The following is a 27,118-nucleotide window of genomic DNA, read 5'->3' as shown; positions in this document are numbered from 1 at the left end:
CAGTTTAACTCAATCTACACTGATCTGCGAGTCGCTTTTATCTCCTTCCTTCACTTCCACAACAATAATATCCGTGAGGAACTCTTGCTGATTTTGGCACATAACACGAACAAAATGTGAAGCTGTTAGAGCTGGGTCAATCTTAGAGCCATTCAACATATACTGTAGTTCCTGCCAATAGACATGGTTATATCAGATTTCTGCTTGAATCACTGTGTTCAAAAATGTCTTAATTTTTCAAAGTGAAAAACTGCATGTATATAGGAATTATGCAAAACCAGCACATAAAATGTATAGTGGCTCACTAACACCGAAAAGTAAAGATTAATGTCATATGTTGTCAGGCAGGAATTAAATTAACTGAAAAGCGTGTGATGTTTTGATTAATCAAAAGGAATTGAGTGCAGCACAATTTCATTTCCCAAAAGATAAACTTACCCTTCTGATTTACAGTGCTGACTGATCTGTAATGCATTTTCCTTGTTAGCTTTGTTGTAAGACTTTCCTGTTTTCAATTGCTGTGTTTGAGCTGGTAGGATCTTTGGTTTAGTTTTTCCAAATGTAACATTCCTATTATTGCTTGTAGATGGAATTTGTCCACCTCCAGGGTCATGACTCGGTCATTCAAGTCAAACAAGGTAAGATTTAAATTCAAGTAATATTACTATGAATAACATACGTCAGTAATTGGCTAATACAATGCAGCTACAAGGCATATAAATGTCACTGCGATTGTTCTCTATTGTGCTTTAAAAAATGTTTCATAATATATTTTAAAAAATTAACCTATTGGATATTTTATATGTCATGATTCATGTCGCGACTCGTTGCCACTGAATAGTGTTCATGATATCCCTCCTGAAATGTTGTGATGGAACCTTTATAATGCACATAAGGTTAAAAAAAAACATTCTCTATACCACGCTGGGAAGGGTACAGAGAAGATTTACAAGGATGTTGCCAGGATTAGAGGGTTAGAGCTTTAGGGAGAGGTTGAGTAGGCTGGGTCTCTATGCCTTCGAGCAGTGGATGGTGATCTTCTGGAGGTGTATCAAATCATGAGAGGAATAGATGCACAGTCCCTTGCCCAGAGTAGGTGAATCGAGGACCTGAGGACACAGGAGGTTTAAGGTGAAGGGGAAAAAGATTAATAGGAATCTGAGGGGTAAATTTTCCGTACAAAGGGTGGTGGGTGTATGGAACGTGCTGCCAGAGGAGGTAGTTGAGGCAGGGACTATCCTAATGTTTAAGAAACAGACAGGTACATGGATAGTGGTCGTACATGGATAGTGAGTCTGAAGAAGGGTTTCGGCCCGAAACGTCGCCTATTTCCTTCGCTCCATAGATGCTGCTGCACCCGCTGAGTTTCTCCAGCATTTTTGTGTACCCAGGTACATGGATAGGACAGGTTTGGAGGGATATGGACCAAATAACCATATAACCATATAACAATTACAGCACGGAAACAGGCCATCTCGACCCTTCTAGTCCGTGCCGAACACGTATTACATAGAAACATAGAAACATAGAAATTAGGTGCAGGAGTAGGCCATTCGGCCCTTCGAGCCTGCACCGCCATTCAATATGATCATGGCAATTCTCCCCTAGTCCCATATACCTGCGCTCAGACCATAACCCTCCATTCCTTTCCCGTCCATATAACTATCCAATTTATTTTTAAATGATAAAAACGAACCTGCCTCCACCACCTTTGCTGGAAGCTCATTCCACACAGCCACCACTCTCTGAGTAAAGAAGTTCCCCCTCATGTTACCCCTAAACTTCTGTCCCTTAATTCTCAAGTCATGTCCCCTTGTTTGAATCTTCCCTACTCTCAGTGGGAAAAGCTTATCCACGTCAACTCTGTCTATCCTCTCATCATTTTAAAGACCTCTATCAAGTCCCCCCCTAACCTTCTGCGCTCCAAAGAATAAAGCCCTAACTTGTTCAACCTTTCTCTGTAACTTAGTTGCTGAAACCCAGGCAACATTCTAGTAAATCTCCTCTGTACTCTCTCTATTTTGTTGACATCCTTCCTATAATTAGGTGACCAAAATTATACCCCATACTCCAGAATTGGCAGGCAGGTGGGACCAATGTAGCTGGGACTTGATGGTGTGGGCATGTTAGGCCGAATGGCACGTTTCCACACTGTATCACTCTATGAATCTATGCACAATATTCTGTATCCGATTAGTTTGTCATATACATTTGGTTGCAATGTCTTTCAGAGAATAAACAGCATAGTTCAGAAAGTAAGCAACATACATGTTAGTGATAGATATAACAAATATAAAACAAATGCTAAATGGTTGAAAGATTGTGGTAAAATCTGAAGACATGTAAACAAAATACAGTAATAGATTTATCAAATGAAGTAGAGTTCAGAATAAGGTATGGGGCACAGTGGTACAATGGTAGAGATGCTGCTTTACAGCACCAGAGACCTGAGTTCAATCCTGATTACGGGTGCTGTCAGTACGGAGATTGTACGTCTCCCCGTAACCTGCGTGGGTTTTCTCCGAGATCTTCGGTTTCCTCCTACACTCCAAAGATTTGTAGGTTAATTGGCTTGGTAAATGTAAAAAAAATGTCTCTAGTGGGTGTAGGATAGTGTTAATGTGCGGGGATCGCTGGTTGACGTGGACCTGGTGGGCCGAAGGGCCTGTTTCCGCGCTGTATCTCAAAACTAAACAAAACTAAAAAGTTTTTAATAGAAAAGTTGTTAATAGAAAAGAGGAGGGAATAAAATGGGTTCAGGTGGTATTTGTGTAAATGTAAGTTTTTTGATGGCCAGTGTGGACTCAATGGGCAGTAGGGCCTATTTCTGTGATGTATGACTATGAATTCATCCTTTATTCTACGCAGCCTCTTAATTACACAGGATTGTCTATGCACAGCAAAGTACCATAATCCCACGTGGTTAAGCAGGGAAAGGGGTGGGGTATGGATCAAGTGCAGGCAAATTAGATTAGTTTATCTTTCTATCAAGATTCGTCACTTACATAGTAAGTCAAAAGGCCTGTTCATGTACTGTACCCTTCTATGTAATAATACCATGATATGTACTAGGTAGACAAGCTGCGGTTCCTTCGCAACCATGATATGTACTAGTTCTTAAAGGTATTCCACATACCTTTGATAAAGATGATGACCTATCCAAACTTGGTGACGGCTTCTCTTTTTGCTGTTTGGATTGATAGGATAACTAACTCCGACAATGAAGGGAGCTAGTTATTCTACCCACACCACTAAATTAAGAGTGGATCAAATTAGATAGAAGGGGTTGTGCAGATATTCAAACATAGAATGCAAAAGTTATGTGCACAGGGCTACACACAGCATTTCTGGATAGTGGCACTCGGGTATTCATTGCACAGTTTGTAAAGGTTTTGGATTTGCAAATGGTTTCCAATGCATGTCTGGATGCCACAAGCATGGATGTTATTGCTGCATGCCTGGGTCATTCTGTTTTTTGGCCTTTAATCCATTGTTAGAACAATATTAGTATTTTGCTTTGGAACTTCTCTGAATATTTTTCCATGTATTGAGTGACTGCCCTTCTCACGATGAGATCTCATAGGTGGTGTCCTGGCCGACTGGGCCCGATCTTCGCTGAACCACAAGGTCTTCCGGTTACACAGCCGAAGTGGACAGTTGGAGATACTAGTGGATGGAACCTACTTCATCTATAGTCAGGTAGAAGTGAGTACGGTCTTGGACCTCATGACTAGTTGTGGGTGAGTGGCTGGGGTGGGTGGTGGACATTGACATATGTACGTGGGTTGTGTTGCACTTGTTGTATTCATCTCACCAGTTCAATCAATTCAGGTTAAAATATCCCACCTGCCATTCTAACCTGGATTGTGTGGTGTTTATTACATCTCCACATCAACTTCCATTTATTCCCAGTTGTACAAGAAATGAGCAAGTCCATATATGGAATTTTCCTCCCATACCATTTCATCATTTAATTAATTTCTCATTAGGCCAAAGAAATTCCATTTAATTACCAGGATCTTGTATTCATTTACACATGTTTTATGATTACCCACTTTCCCATTACATTCCAATTGGAAAATCCCTGTGGATATCAACTGTTTTAAACATTTGACTGCCCACTCCTAATTTCATGGTCAATCTGAGTGTCTCAACTCCACATTCCCGAGTGTCTCAACTCCACACCCCTTTGCTTATCAATAATTTATCTACCTCTACCTTAAAATTATTCAAAGAGTCTTCCTCCATCATCCTTTGAAGAAGTGATCCAATGACTCTTGAGAGACCCATAAGAGAAAAATGTGCCCCATTCTTGTCGTAATTGAGCAATCTCTTATTTTGAAATGATATTATACTTTTACATATAATAGTCAACCCACAGCTAACTACTGGTTGGAAAATGTAGTGCTCCCCCATCCCCACCAACTGCTGATTATGGAAATGATGTGCCACAATGTTGAGAACTATATTCTGCACACTATGTCTTTGCCTGTGTTCTTTCTATTGTAGTTGAGTTTGATGGTATTGATGTATAGTGTATCACATTTGTTTGGATAGGATGCAAAAGCAATTATTTCACTTTACCTTGGTATACATGACAGTAAAAAAGCCTAAAGGGCCTGTCCCAATTTCACGACCTACTTCACAACCTCTGCCGAGTTTGCCCTTGATTCATACTCGCAGCATGGTCGTCACGAGGTCGTAGGTAGGTTGTGATGTTAGTCGTAGGTGCTCGTGCCATCAAGTAGGCCGGGGCATTTTTCTAGCCTGATGAAAAATGTCTACGAGCAAAAAAGGTCATGAATTAGGTCGTGAAAGTGGGACAGGCCCTTAAAGCTTAAACGTTTCCTGCTCCTCTTTCCCATGCAAGTGCAGGAGGAACTCAGTCTATCACAAGTATCACACCTTTGCCCCACCATTTCTTCCTGCCACCTTCTCTACAACTTACAACTCATTTGTTTTCTCTCATTCCAGTTTTGCTGAAGTTGAGCGATAAGAAAACAGACTATACCATCAAGAGAAATAAATCATGTGAATAACTATGCAGAGTTGTCCTTGCAATCTGATTAGCCACAATCCTACTGAACACCAAGAGAGGTTTCACCAGCCAGGTCATAAAGTACTGGAGTAACTCAGCAGGTCAGGCAGCATTCCTGGAGAACTTGGATAGGTACAAAGTGCTGGAGTAAAGGGCTTGTCCCACTTATGTGTCCTTGGCTCGCAAATTACACGACCTCGTGGTCGCTTGAGGCGTACGGGCACCGTATGGCTGCGCGGGGCCGGTCCCACCTAGAAGCGCGGAGGGGTATGGAGATGTGCAGGGCTGGTCCAGAAATCGCGCGGGGCTCCGAAATTCTTGCAGTGAACGAAATCTTTGCACGCCAACGGCCTGTTGCGGAACTGATGGCCAAAGTGGGACAGGCCCAAGACCCTGGCGTGACGCAACGTCTCACCTCCAACAGCAGCAGAAGCAGGCAAACGATCGCCGAACTCTGCCTGGGGCTCACGGCCGTTGCGGTCCGGATCCGCCCCCTACTTCCAGAGCGGGGCCAAGAAAATTGAAGATGGACACAATATGCTGGAGCAACTCAGCGGAACTGGCAGCATCTCTGGAGAGAAGCAATGGGTGATGTTTCGGGTCAAGACCCTTTTCAGACTGAAGAAGAGTCTCGACACGAAACGTCACCCATTGCTTCTCTCCAGAGATGCTGCCGGTCCCACTGAGTTACTCCAGTATTGTGTCCATCTTCAAATGACATCACGCGCTCCAGACGGCTGTGTGTACGCATGTAATTTATATTATGGTATATGGACACACTTATCTGTTTTGTAGTAAATGCCTACTACGTTCTGTGTGCTGAAGCAAAGCAAGAATTTAATTCTCCTATACAGGGACACATGACAATAAACTTGAACTTGAACTTGAGCTTGAACTTGTAATCGCCAAACTAAATTAAACTACACCCCACAACAAAACCCGGCCTTCTAAAGTGCGAATGTTTCTCTCAAAAAGCCAAATTAATAGTCTTTGGGGATCCTTTAGTACATAAGCTAGTATACTGTCTAATTCACCTCTACCCCATTATGGTAATTGGAGTTTGTCTATGCTACTGATGCGCCACAATGCTGTTAACTATATTCTGCACTCTGTATCTTCCCCTTTGCTCTACCTATTGAACTTGAGTTTGACTTTATTGTATTTATGTATAATGTATCTGGTCTGTTTCGAATAGCAAGCAAAACAAGACTTTTCACTGGACCTGGGTACATGTGACAATAATAAAATAATACCTGTCCTCCAAAGCTTTGTAATAGAAATCTGAAGATATTTTATGATCCAAGAAATTATCACAAGTCTTGGAAAATAAAGGGAGTTAAACAATTTAACATTAACTCGAGTCAGGAATGATTCCAGTGGACTGGAAAATTGCAAATCTAACTCCACAGTTTAAGACGTTGGCGTGGCACCAGAAAGGGAATGTATAGGCCAGTTAGTCTGACTTCTGTCGTTTGTAAAATTTTAAAATCCATTATTAAGAATGAGGTTTCGGGGCACTTGGAAACACAATAAAATTGGCCAAAGTCAGCATGGTTTTGTGAAGGGGAGATCCTGCCTGGCAAACCTGTTGGGGTTATTGAGGAGGTAACTAACAGGCAGGATAGACAAAGTGGGTGGTGTTTACTTGAATTTTCAGAAGGCCATTGATAAACTGCCACACATGAAGCACTAGCATGGATAGAAGATTGGCTGTCGAGCAGAAGGCAAAGTATGGGAATACTTTTCTGGTTGGCTGCCAGTGACTGGTGGTGTTCCGAAGGGCTCTGTGCTGAGGCCGCTGTTATTGATATAATACTGAGGCTTTATATAGCGCTGGTGAGGCCACATTTGGAATATTGTGTGCAGTTCTGGGCCCCATATCTGAGGAATGGAGATGGCCCAGAAGAGTTTTACGCGAATGATCCCGGGGATAATTGGGTTAGCGTCTGAGGAGCATTTGATGGCTCCAGACCTGTACTCGATGGCTTTTAGAAGGATGAGGGGGTGGGCTCTTATTGAAACGTACTGGATAATGGAAGGCCTAGATAGAGTGGATGTGGAAAGGAAGTTTCCAGTGATGGGAGAATCTAGAACCAGAGGGCACAGCCTCAGAATTAAAGGACATACCTTTAGAAAGGAGATGAGGAGGAATTTATTTCCCAGAGTGTGGTTAATCTGTGGAATTCATTGCCACAGACGGCTGTGTGGAGGCCTGGACTTTAGGTATTTTTAAAGCAGAGATTGATAGGTTCTTCATTAGGAAGGATGTGAAAGGCTATGTGCGAAGGCAGGAGAATGGAGCGGAGAGGGATAAATAGATCAGCCATGATAGAAGAGCGAAGTAGACTCGACGGGATGATTGGCCTAATTTTGATCCTCCGTCTACTCCAATTCTACATATCCACTACTCCAATTCTAGTGTTTCTTGTGATGATTTTGCTGGATACAATACAATCCACAATAGGTTCAGGAGTAGTTTAAGAAGGAACTGCAGATGCTGGAAAATCGAAGGTAGACAAAAGTGCTGGAGAAACTCAGTGGGTGCAGCAGCACCTATGGAGCGAAGAAAATAGGCAATGTTTCGGGCCAAAACTCTTCTTCAGACCCAGATTCAGGAGTAGGCCATTCGGCCCTTCGAGCCAGCACCGCCATTCAATGTGATCATGGCTGATCATCCCCAATCAGGTTCTCCCCATATCCCCTGACTCCGCTATCTTTAAGAGCCCTATCTAGCTCTCTCTAGAAAGTATCCAGAGAACGGACCTCCACCGCCCTCTGAGGGAGAGAATTCCACAGACTCACAACTCTGTGTGAAAAAATGTTTCCTCATCTCCGTTCTAAATGGCTTATTCCTTATTCTTAAACTGTGGTTCGGGAATTTTGAATGCAAGAGGCATTGAAGTGAAGTTTGATCCAGCGATCACCAAACAAGTGTATGTGCACACTGACCAGTAAACAAGTGAAATAGCTTGTCAAGAAATCTCATTGTATCTGAGATTGATGGCAGATGAACCAATAGCCTTCCCAATCCGTGATGTTCAATTTATTGACTGGATAAATGAAGACAGGGCTTGACATTTAACATCAATAACAAACATATTCCTGCAGCAGAGTGGCCTGGTAGTGTGGTCTGGGCATCCAATGACATAGAGTAGAGGTTTACTCTTTGTTGCCTTGCTTCAGTTTAGTTTAGTTTAGAGATACAGTGCGGAAACAGGCCCTTCGACCCACTGAGTCCGCACCGACCAGTGATCCCCACACATTAACACTATCCTACAATTAACCTACAAACCTGTACGTCTTTGGAGTGTGGGTGGAAACCAAAGATCTCGTAGAAAGCCCACGCAGGTCATGGGAAGAAGGCACAAACTCCATACAAACAGCACCCGTAGTCAGGATCGAACCCGGGACTCTGGAGCTGTGAGGCAGCAACTATGCCCCTGTCCCACTTAGGAAACCTGAACAGAAACCTCTGGAGACTTTGCGCCCCACCCAAGGTTTCCGTGCGGTTCCCGGAGGTTGCAGGTGGTTGCCGGAGGTTGCAGGTAGTGGAAGCAGGTAGGGAGACTGACAAAAACCTCCGGGAACCGCACGGAAACCTTGGGTGGGACGCAAAGTCTCCAGAGGTTTCCGTTCAGGTTTCCTAAGTGGGACAGGGGCATAAGGTTCATAATGTTTCCAACTAAGATTTATTTTGTGCAATATTGAAGCGGTATTGATGCCATACGTTAAGTTTACGGAAAGTACAGTAAAGTCTTGTTTTAACCGACCCCTTTATAATGGATTTTGGTTGTAGAGGACGTACTTGCCGACTCTAATCCTGGTTCGCTAGGTTTACCGACGAGCCTTTCTTGACCCACTGCTCAGCCGAGTGACACGGCCATTGTTGCAGCTCACGCTGTAGACCCAGGGGGGCAGCACTTTCCTCAGGCCCCCGCCACCAACAGGATGTGCTCAGTCACTGCGGGCTCCCTCCCCTCTCACCCGCTTCTTCCTGTCAGCCATCACTTTGTTCACCTTGTGGAATGTCGACGTCTCCGGGGAGGGGAAGGAGGCAGCAGCTGTGGGGTAGGGAGCTGGGGGTGGAGGTGGGGAGCGGACAATGCAACGGCCCACAGGAAGAAGCTGGTGAGAGGGGAGGAAGCCCCATGGTGACTGGGCATGTCCTGTCAGTTGCAGCAGCCTGAAGAACGAGCTGCCAACCAGGGGCCACAGCATGAGCCACAACAACAACTGGTCTGTGCGGTAGTTGGTGAGGAAGGGCTGACTGATGCAGACTATCCGCATCGGCGCCTAGTTTTCGGGTAAAACAACACAAAGTGCTGGAGTAACTCAGCAGACTGAATCAGTCTGAAGAAGGATCCTGACGTCAACTATCCATGTCCCCAGAGATGCTTCCTGACCTGCTGGCAATTCATTGCCACAGAAGGCTGTGGAGGCCGAATCATTGGATATTTTTAAGGCTGAAATAGATAGATTCTTGATTAGTACAGGTGTCAGAGGTTATGGGGAGAAGGCAGGAGAATGGGGTAGGGAAGGAGAGATAGATCAGTCATGATCGACTTCATAGACTTGATGGGCTGAATGTCCTAATTCTGCTCCTATCACTTATGAACTGATGAACTTATGAATTACGCCAGCACTTTGTGTCCTTTTGTGTATTAACCATCATCTGCAGTTTTATTTCAACTACATAGAAAGATAATACTTTACTCGGTTTTAGCAGACAGTCGGCAATAACAGACATCACCCTTATGATCAATTATTAGTAGGGTTTATGTACTGTACTTGTGAATCATTGAATATTAGATTTTAGTATTATCTAAACCGTACTCCTTAAAACAAACATATTATAAACCAAATCAACAAGCCCAGCTTTAACTTTCCATTCTGATTCCATTGCATGAATTAGTTAATACAAGGAAACTTTGCTAAATTGTGCATCAGCATCAATGGCTATTAAATAAAAACAATTGTCTTACTCAGGGGGAAGCAGAAACAAGCACTGCCCTTTGATTTTACATCGTTTGAAGGATGAAAGATAATTTGATAAATATGATCATGATTGTGGGTGTTGTGTGGAGTCCATGAGAGTCACCAAGGAAGTGATTGGGTGACAGGATTCTTTTAACATTTTGGACACATTTTTCCATTGCATCCGGCACTGTGGCAATGGAAACTGGGCAGCGCCAGAGATCTGGGTTCAATCCTGACTACGGGTGCTGTCTATACGGAGTTTGCACATTCTCCCCATGACCTGCGTGAGTTTTCTCTGAGATCTTCGGTTTCCTCCCACACTCCAAAAACGTACAGGTTTGTAAGTTAATTAGCTTGGTATAAATGTAAATTGCCCCTAGTGTGTGTAGGATGGTGTTAATGTGCGGGGATTGCTGGTCGGCGCAGACTATGTGGGCTGAAGGGCCTGTTTCCGTGCTATATCTCTAAACTAAACTAAACTATAATTGCCAACGTTTCGGGCCGAAACCCTTCTTCAGACTTCAGACTTTCGGGTTTTGGCCCGAAACGCTGCCTATTTCCTTCGCTGAGTTTCTCCAGCATTTTTTGTGTACCTTCGATTTTCCAGCATCTGCAGTTCCTCCTTAAATAAACTATAATTGTGTTGTGTTCTTGTGTTGATCATCCATACAACAGTGTATATTAAAGGCTTTCTGGAGAGCTGGTGATAAACTGGGTGATAATTGCTTCTGGATACAAGAGAACTTGAATCCTGTGTCATAAAGGTACCAAGCTATTATAAGAGAGATCGTGGGTCAGACAGAGTGGAATGGGTTACCGCCAGAGGCTCTATTCCGTATTCTGTATCTGGATGTCACAGTCTTCAGGGCCTGTCCCACCAGCATGCGATTGCATGCGTCTAGCGCGACCAAACGTGGTCGCTTGAGGCGTACGGCCGCGCTAAGTACGCGCAAAGATCGAGCATGACGTAATTTACGTCATACTCACCAATCAGCTGGGCAGGAGGTGGGCCGATTGAATTTGGACGTTGCACGGCGTCGGCGGTGACATCATCACGCAACGGCACGCCGGGTGGTGACTTCATCGCGCAACGCCACGCGCTAGGCGTACGCCGTCAAGACGATGCATACGCCCTCAATGCGCCTGCGGGCCGACAGGCCTTTGGCGCGCGGAATTTTCGGTCAGTGCAGGATTTTCAAGGCCCCACGCGATGTCGGGACCAGCCCCGCAAAACTCCATACGCCTTCGCGGTTCGAAGTGGGACCGGCCCCGCGCGGCCGTACGCCTCAAGCGATCACGTTTGGTCGCGCTAGATGCATGCAATCGCATGCTGGTGGGACAGGCCCTTTCAGCTTCCACTCTGCCTCAGCTAATTCTGCCCCCTAGGGGATGGATCATTGTGATCCTGACTAAATGTCTCTGATAGCCCAAGACATGATAATTCTAATGCATGCCTGCCCTATATAAATCTGGGGACATCAAAACCCTGCATCCTTAAAACATACAAATGACGTGAAGGAATAGGCTATCTGAGCCCAGGGCTGCCATTCTCCAAGCTCATGACTGATCTTCCAATCCTGATTCACTTCCCCCATTATCTCCATATTCCATCATTTTTTTAATATTTATAAATCTAGTGATCTCTGTTTTTAACTAACTCAGCGACTGAGCTTCCACAGCCCTTCAGGATAGGAAATTCCAAAGGTTTGCTGCATTCTACATGACGAAATGTATCCTCATTTGAATCCTAAATGGCAAGGTGAGAGTCAGGCCAGAGGGAGGCACAGAGATATGGAAGGGTATAAGGTGTGAAAATAAGAGTTCATAGGTCCCAAAACATCACCCATTCCTTCCATCCAGAGATGCTACCTGTCCCGCTGAGTTACTGCAGCATTTTGTGTCAATCTTTGGTATAAACTAGTATTTGCAGTTCCTTCCTACACATCTAGAGTCCTCAGCCAGGGAACATGTTCTTCCTCCACCCACCCTGCGAGCTGTGTAAAACTTTGTAAGTTTCAATGAGATCTTCTCTTGTTCTGAGCTCCAATGTGTTCTGTTCTGTTGTCTCTCTTTGTGGGAGAAACTCACCATCCCTGATGTATTCCCTCTCTTAGAATTACGTTTAATTTAGGTAAGAAGACCAAAATGATATAATAAGCAGTCTCTGATTGACCAAGGCCTTAATCAATTGCATTTAAACATCTTTACTCATGTTTAGGTTAATTATTGTCACATGTACCGATGTACAATGAAAAGCATCAAATCGGATAATACTAAACATACACACAGTCAAGCCTCCACAAGTACAATAGGTAGAGTGAAGGAAAAGAAACAAAGTGCAAAATATTGATCTCAGCATTATATCTCAATAGTTCCAGAGACAAAATCTAATATCTACAATCTGTGGAATTCTTTGCCACAGAAGGCTGTGGTGGCAGTCAATGGATATTTTTAAAGCAAAGATAGATTGATTCTTGATCAGTACGGGTGTCATGGGTTATGGGGAGAAGGAAGGAGAATGGGGTTAGGAGGGAGAGATGGATCAGCCATGATTGAATGGCGGAGTAGACTTGATGGGCCGGGTGGCCTAATTCTGCTCCTATCACTTATGGCCTCATGACAATGAGGTAGTGTGCATTTCAAGCTTCTGTAACTTCTACCAAATGAGAGTGGGGAGAGGAAGGAATGATTGAGGTGGAAAGTTCTTTGATGATGTTGGCTGCTTTCCCAAGGTAGCATGAGGCATCGTAGATCTGCGGTGTCAAACTCATTTTAGGTCTTGGGCAAAATGCGGCTTCATGCGCGCTGGATCGCGCCGCGCACAGGCGAACGCAGTCCGATCCGGCACCGTGGACAGCTGCAGCCCGCTCTGGCATCAGGCATCTGGCCTGCAGGCAGTGAGTTTGACACCCCTAGTGTAGATGGAGCCAGGTTTGTGTGATGGATTGGGCTACATCCACAACAATCTATCTCTCACCATTTAAACAAATAATCTGCTCTTTTGTCTGGTAAACCAAAGTGGATGACCTCATATTTTCCACTCATATTCTGGCCCCTCAGTTTCTTCCCAGCTGTTATCAGGCGACTGAACCATCTTAACACAACCAGAGAGCGATGCCGAACTACCATCTACCTCATTGTTAACCCTCTGACTATCCTTGATGAGACTTTGCTAGCATTAACTTGCACTAAATGCTATTCCCTTATCATGCATTTATACACTATAATAGGCTCGATTGTAATCGTGTATTGACTTTTCGCTGACTGGATAGCACGCAGCAAAAGCTTTTCACTGTACCTCGCTGCATGTGACAATAAACTAAAATAAACACATTGTGTGTCGGCATCCTCTAGGGGCGCTGCACTGGCAGCAGCCTCTGCCTACAGCCTGTCTGTCATTTCTATCTTTTTTTATTTTCAGTTAGTCCAGGGTCTGTTTTAGGGGGAAACTTTAACTTTTCTATGTGGGGGAGGGGGGCAGGGTAAGGGGGAAACCGTCTCCCAGTTTCTTCCTGGCGGGGACACGACTATTTCTCCGAGTCGTGTCCTAGCCCCCCACCTCGCGGCCTACCAGCTGGATCGGTGCGGCCTTTCCTGCTGGGGACCGGGAACCGGACCAGGGCTGCTACAGTGGCGGCGCAGCGCTGGAGTCACCGCGGAGCGGGCGATGCCTACCTGGGTCACCGTTTGGAGCTCCGGAGCGTTGGGCCGCTGCTCCAACATCGTGGAGCTCTGGTGCGGAGAGCTTCCAACGCTGGCGGCGCTGAACAACATCGTGGAGTCCTGGGGCGCCTTGTAGAGGGTCTACAGCGGCGGTCTCCACCCGGCGCGGCCTACGGACTTTGGAAGCCGCCGACTCCGGTAGGAGGGGGCCGACTCTGGTGTCCACGCCACTGAGGACGTCCCGCAGCCCCGACGTCGGACTTGTATCACCCCGGCGAGCGGTCCTGAACATCGGGCCACCCGTAGCTGCAACTGCGGAGGGCTTGGGGAGGCCCTGACCACGAGGAACAGTGGAGGAAGAGACTGACTTTGGTGCCTTCCCACACAGTGGGAAACTTTGATTCTGCCGTGTGGGGATGTTTTATGTTAAATTCTATAGTGTGTTGTGTTCTTTATTTTTATTGTATGGCTGTATGGGAATTTCATTTCACTGCGCCATCTGGCACATGTGACAATTAAATGTATCTTGTATCTTGTATCCTCTGGAAGCCACTTTACATCATACTCCCTATTTACGATCACACCAAGTTTTGTAGCAACTTCACATTTGGAAACATGACTTCCGATCCCATTAGCCAAATCATGAATGTAGGCTGTCAATAACTGGGGCCGAAGCACCCATCCTTGTGGGGCCCCCCCCCCCATTAATCACAGTCTAGCATCCTGACAAAGACTGTTTATTCTTACTCTGCACTTACTGCCTGGTAATGAAGTCTCCATTTCACCGACAATATATTACCACCAGTTCCATTTTCGCTAACTTTGTTGACCAACCTGTCATGTGGGATTTTATGAAAGCTTTCTGTCATCCTGGGAATTCCAGATTCATTGGACATGAATTCCCATTCAACACACCTCAAAATCCTTCCCTGCCATTACCTCCTTTGTTGTTATCCCGTAACCTTCCTGAGGACGACAGATGGCACAATGGGCTAAGTGTTCGGCTGGCAACCTGAAGGTGGCCGGTTCGAATCCTGCTTGGAGTGTGTACTGTCGTTGTGTCCTTGGGCAAGACACTTCACCTACCTTTGCCTGGGACTAGAGACGGAAATTAGCTACTGATTGGCTACAATCTCGCATATTTACATGTAAAATGTTCATTAATATGCACTGTCCCTATAAACAAAACATTATTATTATTATTAAGCAATGCATTCATTAAAACAATCTTCCCTAGTTTACAAATCTTTCTGTTCCCTTCTTCCTATTATAAAGCTCCTTTAAGCCTTTGACATTCTAGGAGTTTTTGCACTTTTCCAATTCCAGCTTCCTTCATTACTTCCCCATTGGATTTATCTGCCAAAGGGCTTAGGTTTGGAATACCTGCCTTATCCCTGTCTACATCTCTTTCATTCTATCCTCCTTTGTGACAATCTCTACAACCTCCCATTTTAACCGTGTCTCTTTACATAACTGGGTGTCAGATGTCGATTGATAACTCTTCTGTGAAGAATGCTAACATGTTTTACAGTAATTATTAGGTACAATTAAGTACATGGGCGGCACAGTGGCGCAGCGGTAGAGCTGCTGCCTTACAGCGCCAGAGACCCGGGTTCGATCCTGACTACGGGTACTGTCTGTACGGAGTTTGTATGATCTCCCTGTGATTGCGTGGGTTTCCTCCAGGGACTCCGGTTTCCTCCCACATTCCAAAGACGTACAGGTTTGTAAGTTAATTGGCTTGGTGTCATTGTAAATTGTCCCTAATGTGTGGAGGATAGTGCTATTGTACAGGGATCACTGGTAGGCGCGGACTCGGTGGGCCAAAGGGCCTGTTTTTGCTCTGTATCTAAACTTAATTTATTATTGTCACATGCAGAGCTATATAGAGCCATGATTATAATCACGGTCTGTTTTTATGTTTCCAAAGCATATACGGTTTACTTAACTGGCATGTACCTGGCAGAAACTAGACAAACAGGCACTAATACAAGCCTGTTATCTGTTGAAACTATTTTTTTCCTAGAATGCATGCAATCGTAAGATCAGAAGGATCATTAGTAGACTAAAGACCTCTCCAAAGTTACAAACTTCCCTGGCACATTATTGTTTCATATCTTCATCTTCCAAAATACCACCGCAGCTGCTGGGCTTTCAAATAAGGTCCATCTAATCTTCAGGAGCTGCTCCAGTCTTCAATCCCAATCAATCTAAATAGGTTAGAAGTTTAAGAAACCCATTGCATCGTCCTATTGCCCCTGTTGGAGTCGTTTCTCTTTGGCAGCATCCAGTTACTATATTAGACCACTTTTTCCAAAGTCACATCCATGATGATCATAGGAGTTGTTAACAAATAAACAACACTTTTTGGAGTGGCATAGTGGCTACGTGTGCTGTCGGTAGGGTGTTTGCACGTTCTCCCTGTGACCGTGTGGGTTTTCTGACCACTTCAATTTCCTCCCACACTCCAAAGGCGTACAGGTTTGTAGTTTAATTGGCTTGGTATAAATGTAAAAATTGTCCCTGGTGCAGGACAGTGCGAGGATCGCTGGTCGGTGCGGACTCGGTGGGTCGAAGGGCCTGTTTCTACGCTGGATCTCTAAACTAAACTAAACTAAATGTTATTTTTGATTGAAAGATACAGCATGGAAACAGGCCCTTCGGTTCACCGAGTCCACACCGACCACTGATCACCCGTTTACAGTAGTTCTGTGTGATCCCATTTTCTCATCCACTCCCTAAACATTAGGAGTCATTTATAGAGGTTGATTAACCTACAGGCCCACACGTCTTTGGGATGTGGCAGCAAACGGGAGCACCCAGAGGAAACCCGCACAGTTACAGAGAAAACAAGCAAAATCCACACAGATAGTACCCGAGGTCAGGATCGAACCCGGGTCTCTGGTGCTGTGCGGCTGCAGATCTATCAGCTTCGCCCAATGTTCGCTACATTCATTCTTGATTTGCCAGTTGATCTTTATTAAGATGCACAGAAGGTTAGAGAACATTCCAAAAGGTTATGGCATTAACACTCCACTTTTTATTAGGTGTGGGTCATTATTAGGTGTCATTTCTGCCAACTTGGAATAAATATAGTGTTGACCCCCCCCCGCCCCCCTCCCTTCCGCGATTGGCTTGGAAGTACAGAGTATCTTTCCTGTGGTCAGACCACACCCAAACTGTCCTCTAACATGTGTTGGAAGGAACTGCAGATGCTGATTTAAACCATAAATAGACACAAAATGCTGGAGTAACTCAGTGGGACAGACAGCATCACTGGAGAATAGGAATAGGTGACGTTCTGGGTCGAGACCCTTCTTCAGACTGAGAGTCAGGGGAAAGGGAAACGAGAGATATAGACAGTAATATAGAGAGATGTAATAATAATAATAATGGATGGGATTTATATAGCGCCTTTCTAATACTCAAGGCACTTTACATCGCATTATTCATTCACTCCTCAGTCACACTCGGTGGTGGTAAGCTACTTCTGTAGCCACAGCTGCCCTGGGGCAGACTGACGGAAGCGTGGCTGCCATTCTGCGCCTACGGCCCCTCCGACCACCACCAATCACTCACACACATTCACACACATTCACACACAGGCAAAGGTGGGTGAAGTGTCTTGCCCAAGGACACAACGACAGTATGCACTCCAAGCGGGATTCGAACCGGCCACCTTCCGGTCGCCAGCCGAACACTTAGCCCATTGTGCCATCTGTCGCCATCTGTCGTCCAAATGTAGAACAAATGAATGAAAGATGTGCAAAAAAGTAAAGATGATAAAGGGAACAGCCTATTGTTAGCTGTGGGCTAGATGAAAACGAGTTACGGACAATGAGACTCAACAAGACGACTTTAAAACTAGTGCAATGACGAGGGTGAGGGAGGGACGGCTAGAGAGGGGACACAAGGGTTACTTGATGTTAGAGAAATCAAAAGTCATACTACTGTGCTGTAAACTACCCGAGTGGAATATGGGGTGGTGTCCCTCCAATTTGCGCTGAGGCCCAGGATAGAAAGATCAGTGTGGGAATGTTTGGTTGAACCTCTAACGTGTTTGATTGTGGAAAATCGCTAGTCTGCCCATTCGTGCCCTAATGTCAAAGCTCCAGATTATCTGAGCTCTGAATATTGAACTGTATTAAAGTTGTACTTCATCTAACCTAATTTTGTCCCTCTTGGTTATTCCCTTCAAGTAAGTAAGATAAAAAGGAGGAATTAGTCTGGGCCAAACTCTGCTAATGTGACAATGTTAAATTTGTTTGGTGATGTTGAGCCTTTTAAATGTGGCAAAGGTTGTACAGTAAACCCATCACAGTAACAGAGGGGAGGGTGAGGGAGACAGTGTCTGTTATGAATGAATGAATGAATGAATAAGTTTATTGGCCAAATATTCACATACAAGGAATTTGCCTTGGTGCTCCGCCCACACGTGACAACATGATATACAGTGACAGTTATGAATGACATAAAACATTAAACATTAATAATATAACATTATCGATTAAACATGTGAATTAAATAAAATACCAGAGGAAAAGGCGGGTACAGATTTTTGGTTATTGAGTAGAGCTACTACTCGTGGAAAAAAAACTGTTTTTATGTCTGGCTGTGGCAGCTTTGACAGTCCGGAGTCGCCTTCCAGAGGGAATTGATTCAAAGAGTTTGTGACCAGGGTGAGAGGGGTCAGAGATGATCTTACCCACTCGCTTCCTGGCCCTGTGTACTGTTCATCAATGGAGGGAAGGTTGCAGCCAATAATCTCCTCTGCTGATCAGATGATTCGCTGCAGCCTCCAGGTGTCGTGCTTGGTGGCTGAGCCAAACCAGACCATGATGGAGAAGGTGAGGACAGACTCTACGATGGCTGTATAGAATTGGACCATCATTGCCTGTGGCAGATTGTGTTTCCTCTGTTGTGTCTTTTTGACTGTGGAGTCGATGGTGACCTCCCATTTAAGGTCCTTGGAGATGATGGTTCCCAGGAACTTAAAAGACTCCACCGATTGTCCATTGTAATTGAATAATGAGGTGGCACAGTGGCGCAGCAGTAGAGTTGCTGCCTTACAGCACTTGCAGCGCCAGTGTTCCAGGCCCGATCCCGACTACGGGTGCTCTCTGTACGGAGTTTGTACGTTCTCCCCGTGACCTGCGTGGGTTTTGTCCGAGATCTTCAGTTTCCTCCCACACTCCAAAGACGTAAGGTTTGTAGGTTAATTGGCTTTGTAAATGTAAATTGTCCCTAGTGGGTGTAGGATAGTGTTAATGTGCGGGGATCGCTGGTCGGCGCGGACCCGGTGGGTCGAAGGGCCTGTTTCCACGCTGGATCTCTAAACTAAACTAAACTAAATGTTATTTTGATCCTGGTGTGTGTAGGATGGTGCATAAGGATAAGGGTCCTTGCCACCCTCATAACGTGGAAAAAATATGTTTGCTTGCCTCTAAAATTAAAAAAAGAGTACGTATACCACGACAGTAACGTTGGCTGCGGAGCCTCAGTGCAAAGTAGCTGCACACAAGGTTGATAAGGCTTGCAAAGAACAGCATGGGAAAGCACAGTCTCATGTAACTGGCTTTTGCATTATTACCAGCAGTGGTAATGGTGATGTCTAACTTTACTCCTTTAATTGAAAACAGCAATAAAGAAGAAAGTTGGCTAACATTACAAAGACAAAACTTAAGTAAACAAAACAAATTAATGGCTGGCTGATCCGCATATTATTCTTTTTGTATATGATCTGATTTTCATAAGATTTTCGCGTTCTTTAGGATTTTATTCAAAGATTACTATAAAATAGCCAGAGCTCTAATAATCACTTAGGAATGTTTTCATGCTGATATGATCCAGTTTATTTGTCAGGATTTATACAGTGGGAATCAAGATCTAAAATATCTGATCCTCAAAAATGCAATGGGCTCAAAAGAGGGAATTGAGAGTCAACATTATTCCTTAAGTTAATCTCCAAAATCTTAGCATTAGTATAAGGGATTGCCCCATATCCCTTTGTCTGCCTTTTGCCATCTGCAGAAATGTTTGTCTGCATGTGAGTGAACCAAGACCCAGCACTCGGAGTGTAATGTGGGAAAATGGGGAATTGTCCACCTTGGCAAAAATAATTAGGGATAGGATTTATGTATCAAAATGGTGAGTGGAGTTTCCGTGTGTAGGAAGGAACTGCGGATGCTGGTCTACACCAAAGATAGACATAAAAATGCTGGAGTAACTCGGCAGGACAGGAAGAAGGGTCTTGACCTGAAACGTCACCTATTCCTTTTTGCCAGAGATGCTGCCTGAGTTACTCCAGCTTTTTGTGTCTATCAGCAGGTTTTCCATGCTCCGTGTGATTTTCCCCTGAAATCTTTCATTCTCCAGTCCATCATTTTGTAAAACAGTCTTGCCTCCCTCTCCCCAGCCCCTCCACGTGAACTTGTTCAAACTTCAGTGATCTCATTTTGTTGCCTCACTGTGGACCCCACTTTGACCTCCCATCTGTTACTACATTGATGACATTCATCAGCAAATTTGCTTGCACACATTAGGCCCTTTATTAAAGTAAGTCGCTCCAAATCTTTTAAGTTACTTACGGAGTTTGAGAACGTCGTTTTGAAAAACATGATATCACTTTCAAAAGAAATACATATACAGAATATGGATAATGATTTGCCTGCAATCCTGTGGTGGATTCATGTTGTATCAAAGACTGGGCACTGTTGTAATTATACAAATTACCATTTATCCTGTCTGCGCACACACGTTGTATATTACAAGGTCATAAGTTCATTAGTTCTCAGAGCAGAATTAGGCCATTTGGCTGATCGATCTTTCCCTCTCAACCCCATTCTCCTGCCTTCACCCCATAACCCCTGATACTCTTTCTGAATGGGTTTGAACTCAAAAGGGTTCGTCCCGAGAAATCCCAGGGAAACCACATTATTCCATTGTGCGTACCGAGCAACTGAGGAGAGACCAATCATCGTCATCTGTGTTTAATTTAGATTAGTTTTGCGATACAGTGCAGAAGGAATGTGCCATTATACCCCTTCAGTCTATTGGGTGGTGGTCCTGCAATGGTTGGAGGTAGGATAGGATGTCTACCCTAGGAAGGATGTCAGAGGAGGCTGGAGAGGTTGGTGAAGAACAGTAACTACAGAAGGCATCATTTTTGTGCATGAGGAACATAGTCTAGAAGCAATGTTTAAGAAGGAACTTCAGATGCTGGAAAAATCGAAGGTAGACAAAAATGCTGGAGAAACATAGCGGGCGAGGCAACATCTATGGAGCGAAGGAATAGGTGACGTTTTGGGTCAAGACCCTTCTTCAGATTGATGTGGGAGCGGGGGGGAGCGGGAAGAAGAAAGGAAGAGGAGGAGACAGTGGGCTGTGGAAGAGCTGGGAAGGGGAGAGGAAAGAGGGAGAAAGCGAGGACTTCCTGAAATTGGAGAAACCACTGTTCATACCGCTGGTGTGTAAACTACCCAAGCGAAATATGAGGTGCTGCTCCTCCAATTTGCGGTGGGACTCAGTCTGGCCATGGAGGAGGCCCAGTAATTAAAGGTCGGATTCGGAATGGGAGGGGGAGTTGAAGTGTTGAGCCACCGGGAGATCAGGTTGGTTAATGTGAACTGAGCGGAGGTGTTGGGCAAAGCGATCGCCAAGCCTGCGCTTGGTCTCACCGATGAACAGCAGTTGACACCTAGAGCAGCGGATGTAATAGATGAGGTTGGAGGAGGTGCAGGTGAACCTCTGCCTCACCTGGAAAGACTGCTTTTGTCCTTGGATGGAGTCGAGGGGGGAGGTAAAGCGACAAGCCTAGCATTTCCTATGGTTGCAAGGGAAAGTACCAGAGGAGTGGGTGGTTTGGGTGGGAAGGGACGAATTGACCAGGGAGTTACGGAGGGAGCTGTCTCTGTGGAAAGCCGAAAGGGGAGGAGATGGGAAGATGGCATGCACTTTGAGGAAGCCTACATTTCAGGTAAATATCCCCACTCTAGTTTAACAAAGTCTACTAACCCTAAATGTCTCCTCTCCACATCCTCCAGAGATATTGCCTGGCCCATTGAGTTACTCCAACACTTGGGGTTAAATGCCCAAGCTTGCCCTGTCATTCCTGTGGACTGAAGAAACAGTAGATTAAGTCTCCTCTCTTTGGAATATAGAGCAGGAAGAGGCCCGTTGGCCCATAATGTCTGTGCCGAACATGATGCCTAAACCATCTCTTATCTGCCTGTACATAATCCATACCTATCCATTTCCTTTGACCTTTGCCTTCTCACCTTGAACCCACGCTATAATAGGGCGGCACGGTGGTGGAGCGATAGAGTTGGTGTCTTACAGCGCCAGTGACCCGGGTCTTTCCCTGACTATGGGTGTTGTTCATACGTTCTCCCCGTGACTGTGTGGGTTTTCTCTGGGATCTCTGGTTTCCTCCCACACTCCAAAGATGTACAGGTTTTTAGGCTAATTGGCTCAGTAAAATTGTAAAATGTCCCTAGTGTGCGTAGGATAGTGTTAGTGTGCGGGGGTTGCTGGTCGGCGCGGACTCGGTGGGCCGAAGGGCCTGTTTCCATGCTGTGTCTCTAAACTAATATTTGATATTTCTACCTTGGGGTAAAGGTTCTGACTGTCTAGCCTATCTATACCTGTTATGTTTATATATGCCTCTTATAATTTTATATCTCAACCTCCAGCATTGCAGAGAAAACAATCCAAGTCTGTCCATCCTGTCCTAGTAGTTAAAACCCTCTAATCCAGGCATCCTGGACAGTGGAGTTTGTGCACTGCAGTAATAAACTGATCAGTAGCCGTCTGCAAAGACCCTGAAGCTAAAAAGCTGAGAGTGACTGATCTTCGGCCAACACTGTCAAAAGACCAATGCACAGTTATATTTATGGCCATGAATCACAATGAACCTTTATGTAGCACTGTTTCAGGATAAAGAGGGATAGCAAAAATATGAATGATCTGTTAATATAAAAGCACTGTAGTTTCTCTGACAAGTTAAAAATATCACGGCTGAAAATGTGTACATGTTGCACCACAGTTTGACCTCTAGTTAGAGAATAGAAATCAGATAAGGAAATCTCAGTTGAGAACAAGGGGTGAACTTTCAAACGGGAGCTAAAGCAGCAAGCTCAAACTCATAGCATTCTGTGTAGTGTGAATGGAATTCAAGCTGCCCAACCTGTAAGTAGCAGCTGATCATCGCTGGTCTGTCAACCCTTGTTGCTGCTCATGTTTCCAGATTTTGGGAAATACTTAATTTCCAAAGAAAACAAGTGCTTTGATTTATTCACCAAGAATGCCAAATGGAACAACAAAAGGTGCTTTATTCCCTGAACCTGACATTGTTTCGTTTGGCAAACACAAATTTAGGCGAGAGAAATCGCTACCAGCTGATACTCTTTTATTCCTATTCATTTTTATTCAAACAGAATTCCTGCTCTCTGGATTTGCTAGGGACACAAACCTGGGGAAACGCCAGCCCGGGCAATGAACTGCTTCTGTTCTATACAGACGACCATGGGGCAACTCTGTAGAAAAGGAATAGGCGACGTTTCAGGTCAAGACCTTTCTAAAGACTGAGGGAGGGCCTGAAGAAGGGTCTCGGCCTGGAATGCCACCTATTCCTGTTCTACACAGAGGCCGTCTGACCCGCTGAGTTACTCCAGCTTTTTGTGTCTGACTTTGGTTTAAACCAGCATCTACAGTTCCTTCCTACACATAGGTCAACTTTATCCATTAAGTCTTAAAATACACAAAAATCATTCAACGTGTTATCCATCTACTAGATTTCAATAATATCATCAAAAGCGCATAAGGTCAATAAGAAAGAACAATTGCTAAAAATGGAGTGAGAAAAACTAGTTCTGCTCTGCATAGTTCCTTCAGCAACTAAGTGTGAGGTACCCCTTCCAAAGGATTACTATTTCAGCCAGTGGTACAATTATTGAAAATTAAGTGGGAATGCAACATCCTGTGTATAAACAAGTTATTTATTTACATCCTTAATACCTTTGTTATTTTTTTTAATTATCTCTCAACAGTGCAACTGAGGTTGATCAGTGCAGCCCAGTTAAACACTGTTGATTAATTTTATTCTTTATAGAGATGGCAGATCTTAGTTCTGACAATAATACTTTTAAAAGTTGACACTTGCCAATCTGACGGTTTAGTTTAAAGATACTATGTGGAAAGAGGCCCTTCGGCCCACCGAGTCCACGCTGACCAATGATCCCCTGTGCACTCATTCTATCTTACACACTCTTACATAAGCCAATTAACCTACAAACCTGCACGTCTTTAGGGAGTGTGGGAGGAAACCGGAGCACCCGGAGAAAACCCACACGGTCACAGGTAGAACGTACAAACGTTGTACAGACAGCACCCGTAGTCAGGAGTGAACCTGGGTCTCTGGCACCGTAAGCACTGTGAGGCAGCAATTCAACCGGCCCAAAAATAGAGATATTTTTAACAGGATTGACAATATGTTGCTCAGACCAAAAAAAATGTTATCTAAGAGCTTTAAATATTTGCCAGCTGCTTTTTACGTGAGGAGGTGGTTGAGGCTGGGACTATCCCAACGTTTAAGAAACATTTAGACAGGTACATGGATAGGACGGGTTTGGAGGGATATGGACCAAACAAGGGCAGGTAGGACTAGTGTAGCTGGAACATGTTGGCCAGTATGGGCAAGTTGGGCCGAAGGGCCTGTTTCCACGCTGTATCACTCTATGACTATGACACAGTTCACAATTGTACTTTGTTTGTCCTCAGGTTTACTACATTAACTTTACTGACTTTGCGAGTCACGAGATGCTCGTGGATGACAAGCCTTTCCTGCAGTGTACGCGCAGTATTGAGAACCGCAAGTCAAAGTTCAACACCTGCTACACGGCTGGGGTCTGCCTACTCAAGGCAAGGCAGAAGATTACCGTCAGGATGACGTACGAAGACACAGTGATAAACATGAGCAAGCATACAACGTTCTTCGGAGCAGTGAGACTCGGCAAGATCCCTTAGTCCTGGGGAGCGAGGGACTGCAGAGGATAGAGGAGAAAAAGAAACAAGGCTGAATCCGCAAAAGGGGTCATCCAAAATTTATATTGAAGTACAACATATAAGTTAAGAAAGCCAGACTACAGAGTAAAATGTATTTCATCTATCCAAATTAAGTCAATTATCCCGACACATATTTGTGAAGAAGGGTCTCGACCCGAAACATCACCCATTCCTTCTCTAGAGATGCTGCCTGTCCCGCTGAGTTACTCCAGCATTTTGTGTCTATTTTCGGTATATGAATGTGACTTGCATTGAGTTGTATCGAGAAACCATCAAAACTGGCACACGTCTGTCAACCATCACAGATTCCCAGTTATCCGATTCTTCCCATGACGGAGCTTTGTTAAATGAGTTGATTTCCCCAGTCCCCCGTCTCCAATTGGACTGGGATGATTCAATTTGCTCTGCAGCACTCTCGTCAGAACTAATGGACATTTGGCCGTTGTTGAAGGCATATGTGTCAGCTTTCATTTTTGCAGGTGGAGGGGACCAAAGACAAATCGGTCGTGAGGAGGGGATGTTCTCTCTGTGAATGAGCAGTAAAGAGCAGTAACCACAAATGTGGGAGAAGCAACTGAACGAGTTTCGTCTGGAGGAAACTCGGCAAGAATGGAAACTTTAATGCAGTTAAAATCTGCCTGCATGATGGAATGGCCAATTGCTCGCAATGTTGCATCAAGTGAGCAGATCCATGGTTGCCTCGAATCCTTCATAAATATATTCAGAGATAAAGCCCCCAGACAAAGTGAATTCCTAAGAATCATAGCAGTCTGTGTAAAGTGATTTCTTCTCATGTCCCCTCTTCCTTCTTATTCTGAGTCCTTGTCCCTGAAAACTCGCTTGAAGAAAGTAGCCTTGCTATTCATCCATCCATCTATCCATCCATCCATCCATCCATCCATCCATCCATCCATCCATCCATCCATCCATCCATCCATCCATCCATCCATCCATCCATCCATCCATCCATCCATCCATCCATCCATCCATTCATTCATTCATTCATTCGAGAATGCCTTCCATTCATGTCTGCCATTTTAATGAAAAGTCTGTGAACTGTGTGTTGTGATTCATTGCAGCGGTTCAACATGGTGTTGCTGGAAACACAGCCATAGTGGGAGGAATATCAAATTAAGCTTTTGGTTACAAGCTGTATGTCTGTAACTGGAGTCACATTATTGGATTTATAGTTCTCTGGTTCCTGAAAACGTGGATTATATGCCCATGACCATTGAAATATTCCAGCCTGTTACATTTGCAAAATGCAACATTTTGTCCTTGAGGCATTATTACAAATTAAATGGAAACAATCTTATTCTTGCCATCTTGTGACTGTTTGAGGTATTACAACTTGCAGTGAATTACATCAAATCAATGTGATGAGTCAAGATGAAATTTACATGGAGTCAAATGAAAAAGTGAGTGGAAATGAGATTATGTTAGCACCCAGGAAGTACTGTGGCAGGGAGTGTGTATGGCTCAGTTAGCCTCAAGGGGATACTGTAGCTTGCAAACTCAATGTAGTTTGAAAATAAATGTTAGTAGAAGAAGAATAATAGACATCGATGCAGCAATTAATGTCACCTTCAGTGCTGAAGCCTCGTGGATTGGCAAAACTGGTTCAAAGATCAAAGTTGCAAACCAATGGGTCTTGGATTTTTCAAAACATTGGTTTGTAACACGGTGAAGATGAATCTCCAGAGTGAGCTCAGTCATAGTTGTAGTGCATTGAAACGGGCCTTTCAGCCCAACTGGCTGTTCAAGTTACTACTTCACTGAACTCTTTGTACTTGCTTGCACCTGACCCTTATCCCTGCAGACCTTTCCTATCCATGTACCTGCCCAAGTGTATTTTAAATGTCATTATCAAAACTACCTCTCCCATTTCCTCTGCCAATTCATTTCATGGACGCATTATCCTCTGTGTGAAAACCTTCAAAAACCTTTTAAATCTTTCCCCTCTCACCTTAATCCATACCATCTAGTTTTTAAACTCCCACACTAAGAGAAAAAGACTGGCTAATTACTATATCTATGCCATCCATGATGTTATACACCACTATAAGATCACCTCTTATTCTCCTACCCTCCATAGAAAAAAAATACCCAGCCTATCCAACTTCTTATAACTCCAAACACTCCAGACCCTGCCACATCCTTCTATAAATCTTCTACGGCCTTTCCAGTTTAGTGACATCCATCCTTCAGCAAAGGCAACCAGAACTGTACACAGTACTCTAAATGTAAACTGTAACATGATGTCTCAATTCCTGTACTCAATATTCTGACAACTGTACCACCAATTTTAGTGTAATCTATAAAATCTAATAACCGTGCCAACCACATTCACATCAAAATCATGAATATAAATAACAAACA

The 27,118-nt window shown here is 44.3% G+C and overlaps 1 protein-coding gene across 5 annotated transcripts in view; it reads left to right on the top strand.

The window, feature by feature from the left end:
- eda (ectodysplasin A) overlaps nt 1-26,061 on the top strand; it is a 191,377-nt gene extending 165,316 nt beyond the window's left edge. For 3 of the 5 annotated variants that reach the window (XM_033030183.1, XM_033030178.1, XM_033030179.1), the window contains 3 exons: nt 587-638; nt 3,575-3,705; nt 24,455-26,061. In XM_033030183.1, the coding sequence (XP_032886074.1) occupies nt 587-638; nt 3,575-3,705; nt 24,455-24,700 (429 nt within the window). In that variant the 3' untranslated portion in view covers nt 24,701-26,061. The remainder of the gene's footprint in view (nt 1-586; nt 639-3,574; nt 3,706-24,454) is intronic. The other 2 variants (XM_033030182.1, XM_033030181.1) reach the window with 2 other exon arrangements.
- The last annotated feature ends 1,057 nt before the right edge of the window (nt 26,062-27,118 follow it).

Source organism: Amblyraja radiata, chromosome 12 (genome assembly GCF_010909765.2).
Source record: "Amblyraja radiata isolate CabotCenter1 chromosome 12, sAmbRad1.1.pri, whole genome shotgun sequence".
NCBI classification, from domain to species: Eukaryota; Metazoa; Chordata; class Chondrichthyes; order Rajiformes; family Rajidae; genus Amblyraja; species Amblyraja radiata.
This window is presented reverse-complemented; position numbering and strand designations above follow the sequence as displayed.